At 41.8% G+C, this 5730-nt stretch overlaps 1 protein-coding gene across 1 annotated transcript; it reads right to left on the bottom strand.

Annotated features, from left to right (window-relative positions):
- Positions 1 to 1399: 1399 nt before the first annotated feature.
- LOC119890247 (forkhead box protein B1-like) lies at positions 1400 to 3949 on the bottom strand. Its single transcript, XM_038701419.1, has one exon. The coding sequence runs from the start codon at positions 3325 to 3327 to the stop codon at positions 2392 to 2394; it is 936 nt and encodes a 311-aa protein (XP_038557347.1). The 5' UTR covers positions 3328 to 3949; the 3' UTR covers positions 1400 to 2391.
- Positions 3950 to 5730: the final 1781 nt, after the last annotated feature.

Here is a 5730-nt window from a genome sequence, read left to right as displayed (position 1 = left end):
TATGCACACGTTACGCTGTTTAATAATCTTACTGAAAGTATAATAACAAACGTTGTTCGACTCTGCAGACTAACCAGATGCATAGCTGCTGTTCACACAGACTCCACTGTGTTTATTGTAAGATATGATCAACAATGAGATTGACGACAGCGATTACATCTTCAAATCTTCCTCACAGACTTGTCCCATGTAATGCAGATAAAACGTCTCCACATGAGCATTTTTATATTCACTTTAAAAGCAGGGATTTGAATTAGAGTCTAGGAAAGTGGAGATGTAAGACTTGTGGTTAGATGCTAACTGCGTTTCATTAGCTCTGTACCCGTAACTCTGCATAAAGACAATAAAGTTGAATCTAATCTTTAAATCCATCCATCGAAATGATGCATTGTTCATTTTCACAGCGGCAGAGGAAGCAATCAGATGCTTTACTTCATTTCCACACTGGGAAAAAAACTCCACTGCAAGTATTAGTATGTAGGTACAATCAGCAAAATGTACGCTTTATGCTGAAACTATAATATATTGTATTATTATAATCAATGTATTCATGCATAGTTTGCATTTTACTCTCTGCCAGGACAGTTTATTTATTAGTTTTTTATTTCTTTTGCACAAAATGTGAACATTGAACGTTAGTTTTGCACTGTTCATTTAAAAGCGGCTAAATAAATATTTTAAAACACCCGTTTCTTTTATTTTTCTGTCCACGTGTCCTGCAGGCGTGTAACAGGCACAAAGTCAAGTTCTATATATTTAACAGAATCTGTGGGGAAAGTGCTCAGACAGAATAACTCAGACTGCTGCCAGAAATTTACAGTGAAATGTAATAACAAATATGTGACAGGTGAAAAATGCTGTACCTCCAGCGTTCAGATCAGTCGTATTAATAAAGGAACATCTTATCTTGAAGTGATTTATACGTCACATGTTCCAACATGTTGGGAAAATTCTCCATCAGGCGGGAGAAACAGACCTCACAGCTGATTTATGAATGTAAGTCACGTAAAGAGAACTCATGTTAACTGACTTACATGTTTTTTTATTAGAACAGAAAAAAATCCCTGTTCAGATTTTGGTCAAATCATAATTTTCTCATTAAGTTAGAAAATTATGTTTTCATATTTGGGTCGATATTTAAACCAGAACATTTCATTCTCTCTCCACCTTTTATTAAAGCTATTTTAAATTATATCTGAAAGCTGAAACCAGGCTGCGTCTCCGAGCTCCTGACAACTGGACATTTTGGAATATTTGCTCTCAGACTAAATAAATTGAGTAAAAATTTCTGCTCGTGAAATGTGGAGAAGAAGAAGAAAATCTTCCAAAATGTAAAATACATAAATAAATAACAGTGCGTTTGTGTGTGTGAGAGAGAGAGAATAACAGGCCTCTTCTATTTTTTCCAGGAAGGTTTTTTTAATGGATCAGGATGAGCAGACAGAGCGCAGGGAATAAAAAGCCCGTTGTGTTCATGCTTTATGCTTTCAGCCCCTAAAATAAAAAAAAAATGTAAAAAATTACAAACACTGGATTATTTTTTCTTTTTCAGACAGTCAGGAGGAGCATGCGGCAGTACAAACACACAGACAGCGGGTCATTTTACAGCTTTAAATGAAACCAACACGGCTCAATAAAAAACATCTATTTCCTTTTTTTAGAAAGTGCATCGGAGACAGCAGATCTTTGCATTCATGGTCAGACATCTCCAGAAACCTCTGACATAAATATATGATATTTCATCTTCTCATCTCTGCCATGTGGACCATAAAATAATAAACACAATATTAAAATAGGAAGAGAAAAGACTGGGTATTTATTTGGTTCACTAAATGCTTGTTTGCATTTTTATAGTTGAGTTTTTGTTCAGAAGACAAATTCTGCAAGTGCAAAACATTTTTCTTCCTTTTGAGTTTAACTTTTTGTTTTGGGGGCCAGAAAAGAAACAGCAGAGAGGCCTAAAATCTTTTAAAAAGTCATTAATCTAAAGAGTTCTCTTTCACTTTGAGGAGAAAAGGCTGCAAACACAAAAGATCTGGATCATTTGTCAGACCCGATCAGACCGGGAGCAGCAGTCTGCTGTGGAGGAACAGAAACTGATTTTAGTTTCTGACACTGACTCACAGGGAAAACTAATTATGGAAAATCTTCAGGCTGTAATGAGCCTGTTGTTGTTGACCGGAGGTCAGAGGTCAACCTGCTGTTTCTCTGCATGATGGAGGTGTGATGGATGAATTTCTTTCTTTTCAGAAATAAAAACACAATAAAGAAAAAAATCCTAATAATTAAACCACATCCCAGCATCTGTCCTGGAGAGGAAACTTTGTCATTTTCCCCTTTTCAGAGAGTTTTTATTTTATTTTATAAAAAGAGAACAGAGTCCGAGTCCAGTCAGTGCACCGCCACCGCGGAGGCCGAGGAGGACAGCACCTCTCCGGGTCCTGCGGGGCTGCTCTGGCCGGTGGCTGTCTGCGGAGAGGTGGGGCTCAGAGACTGGGGCGAGTTCGCGAGGAAGGCCGGAATGTGCGTGTGCAGCCCCGGCAGGCCGGGCATTGAGCCGGGCGTGGGTTTGATGGGCACCGGGATGGCGGGCAGAGTCTGGCCCCCGTGACAGATGGACTTGAGCGGCACGCCGTAGGCTGAGTAGTCGCCGGTGGCCATGGAGATGGGGGCCGCTGTGTCCATCATCCCGGAGCCGTACATGTGCGGCCAGGCCGGGGTCAGCTGGCTGTGGAGCGGGTACCCGGTGGTGGAGAAGGCCGCCAGCCCGCCCGGCATCTTGTACTCTCTGGCGATGATGTTCTCGATGGCGAACGGGTGTTTGAAGCTGGACGGCTGGGACACCGGGCTCAGGTTGTACCCGCCCGTCATCTGCGGGAGGTGCGCGGCGGCGTGCAGCGCGCTGAGCCGCAGCTTGGCCTGCTGCTGCAGGTAGTGGGCCGCGTCCTGCTGCGGCTTGCTGGGCGCCAGCGGGTCCGTGGCCTGCATGCCGCCCACTTTAAAGCGCTTCCTGCGCCGCAGAAAACTCCCGTTCTCAAACATGTCGCCGCAGCTCGGGTGCAGAGCCCAAAAGCTGCCCTTACCGGGCTGATCCGGTCTGCGGGGGATCTTAATGAAGCAGTCATTGAAGGAGAGGTTGTGCCGCAGGGAGTTCTGCCACCGCTGCGTGTTCTCCCGGTAGTAAGGGAACCGGTCCATGATGAACTTGTAAATCTCACTGAGGGGGAGCATCTTCTCCGGGCAGCTCTGGATGGCCATGGCCGTGAGGGAGATGTAAGAGTACGGAGGCTTCTGGTCGCTGTACGTGTTCCTCCCCGGGCGAGGCATTATTCTGCCGGACCGGACCGGATGAGTTCAGTCTCAGTGTGCAGAGAGCAGTAAAGACTCGCCTCACTTTCCCAAAGTTTGTCCAAACAGTTCCAACTCTTTAAAACGCCGTTACGCACGGAGAGAAGCTCGCCTGCTGTTTGGCACGCATGGTCCCGCGTCTGACACGCAGCTCCGCCGACAAGTTGAGGAGAAGTTAAAGGAGCAGCGGCGGGTCCCTCCTCTGTGTCCTGCGCGCCTGCTGCGGGTCCCCGGCAGGTGCAGCGCGGTGTCCGTCCTCCTCCTGCCCGCTGCTGAGCTGCGCTAAGCGGCTGCTGCTGCCTCCTCCATGTCCCTGTCCCGGTCTGTCCCGTCTGCGGGCTGGACCGCGGTGACAGCAGCAGAAAAGACCCCCGGAGAGGAGCTTCATTAATGGGCCACTTCTTCACCATCACATGATCACAGCCAGGAGGAGGAGGAGGAGGGAGGGGCTCAGGGGGAAACGGGGGCGCACTATGGTTTCATTCACGCGTCTTTACATGGACGCGCTGAGCCAACACGAGTCAGTCCGTCTGAAGCCGCAAAAAGAGACAAGCCGAGCAGGAATCCTGGCTTCGGGATGTTTGTGGCGGAGCTGCGCTCTGTGGAGGTATGTTGGGCAACATTTTACGCACAGTGTGTGTGTGTGTGGGGGGGGGGGGGGGGGGGGGGGCTAACCAATTTGCGTTGACAAATAGAGACGCTGAGAGCTGAAGCTTTAATGGCACTTTGCTTTGTCTCTCTGATTTGCATTAGGGTCAGATAAAGAAACACTGAACCCTCACAATGTGGGACAATCACTTCTTAAACATGGTTTAAACAACTTAATTACACAAACATTAGAAATTCATTTAACTGAATGTCGCTCAGCTGTGAAGAGATCGATCCTTAAATGATCTTCATCTTCTTCTTTAACACTCAACCCTCAGTTTGATCGAATTTAAAAAGACTTTGGTCTCTTAAATGTTCTTTTAATCATGAACACACGGTGACATGTAGCCTAAGGCTTTATTTAAAGGACGAACTCGTTTTTAAATCGCTAAAAATAAATTTCACTTTTGTCTTTAACCTCTCAGATGATCTAAATTCATTAATGATAAAAAGACAAACTGAAGGTTTTTCTTTTGGTTTCATTTCAGCTGTTTTAGGTATTCAGATATTTTTTCTTTTTAGGTTGTCTAACCCTATTATTATTATTATTATTGTTGTTATTGTTATTATTATTATTATTATTATTATTATTATTATTATTAAATCCCGTTGGTTTAAATGATTAAATTCTGCAGGATTGAAGATGAGTTTTTATTTTCCTGTGAACTTTATTAAGGAACTTAATTTGTTGAGAAATGAAAATAACCATTTCTGTCATGTCACAATTCTGCAAACAGCAGGGAATCATCCGTTGGTTTTTATTATTATTATTAATTAATTAACTATGAAACACATTGACATGTTTCAGGATGTTATAATACCAGTAATGATAATATAAAGCACTCCTCATGTGTGCCCTTTAATGGAGAGGCTTTATGTTAACTGTTAAAGATATAAAATCAATCAATAATCAATAAGTGTTGAAGAGAGAACAATTTTTTCTAACATGTAAAAATACCAAAAACACAACACTCAGAGGACAATCACATTTTTGTAATTTAGTCATGTTATTAAATTATTATGATTAAAAAGCAGCTGATAAATTTTGTTTTATTATGTTTTTGTTTCCATAAAATCAGAAAGTGTTTGATTGTTGGTTTTAATGCTCGGGGGGGGGGGGGGGTTGACACCAAACAGCCACTTTCACACGTCTGACCTTTGACCTGTGAGCTGATGATCTGAAGGGGCGTTCAGGATGCAGCGACACGCTCCGAAAGCTCAGACTCCATCAGATCCTCGTTACTGTCACCACCACTCCATCTGTTTATTATTCAGACGTTTGCTTTTTATTTTCATTCTTCAAACATTTTGTTTTTATTATTCAAATGTTTGTTTTTTAATTGTTTTTATTATTCAAAAGTTTTGTTTTTATTTAATTTTTCTATTCCGACGTTTGCTTTTTATTGTTTTTATTCTTCAAACATTTTGTTTTTATTGTTCAAATGTTTGTTTTTATTGTCGATTTGTATGTTTATTTATGCAACATCTCTACAGGCAGCCTTACCATTTCTTTTTATTATTTTGTACTGTGTTTTATTATTAATTCATTTATTATTACATTTTGTGTTTCTGAAACTTAAGGAAAATTAAAATAATAAATTGATGATTCAGAATTTGATTAAATTATTTTATTTTGATTTGTTTCGTTTTTTGTTTAGAGTTTTATTGATCAGTTATTAATAAGGATAACTGCAGTCTGTAGCTCGTAGTTTCAGATTTTTTTTCTCTCTTTCT

Source organism: Micropterus salmoides, unplaced genomic scaffold (genome assembly GCF_014851395.1).
Source record: "Micropterus salmoides isolate LMB-PRFRI ecotype aquatic unplaced genomic scaffold, ASM1485139v1 Ms_hic_scaffold_6, whole genome shotgun sequence".
In the NCBI taxonomy this organism is placed as follows: Eukaryota; Metazoa; Chordata; class Actinopteri; order Centrarchiformes; family Centrarchidae; genus Micropterus; species Micropterus salmoides.
The sequence above is the reverse complement of the archived record's forward strand: the minus strand, read 5'-3'. Positions and strand labels throughout refer to the sequence as shown.

Bases quoted from the DNA above. Each gene is read 5' to 3' on its own strand.
- LOC119890247 (XM_038701419.1), bottom strand. From the start codon at position 3,327: ATGCCTCGCCCGGGGAGGAACACGTACAGCGACCAGAAGCCTCCGTAC.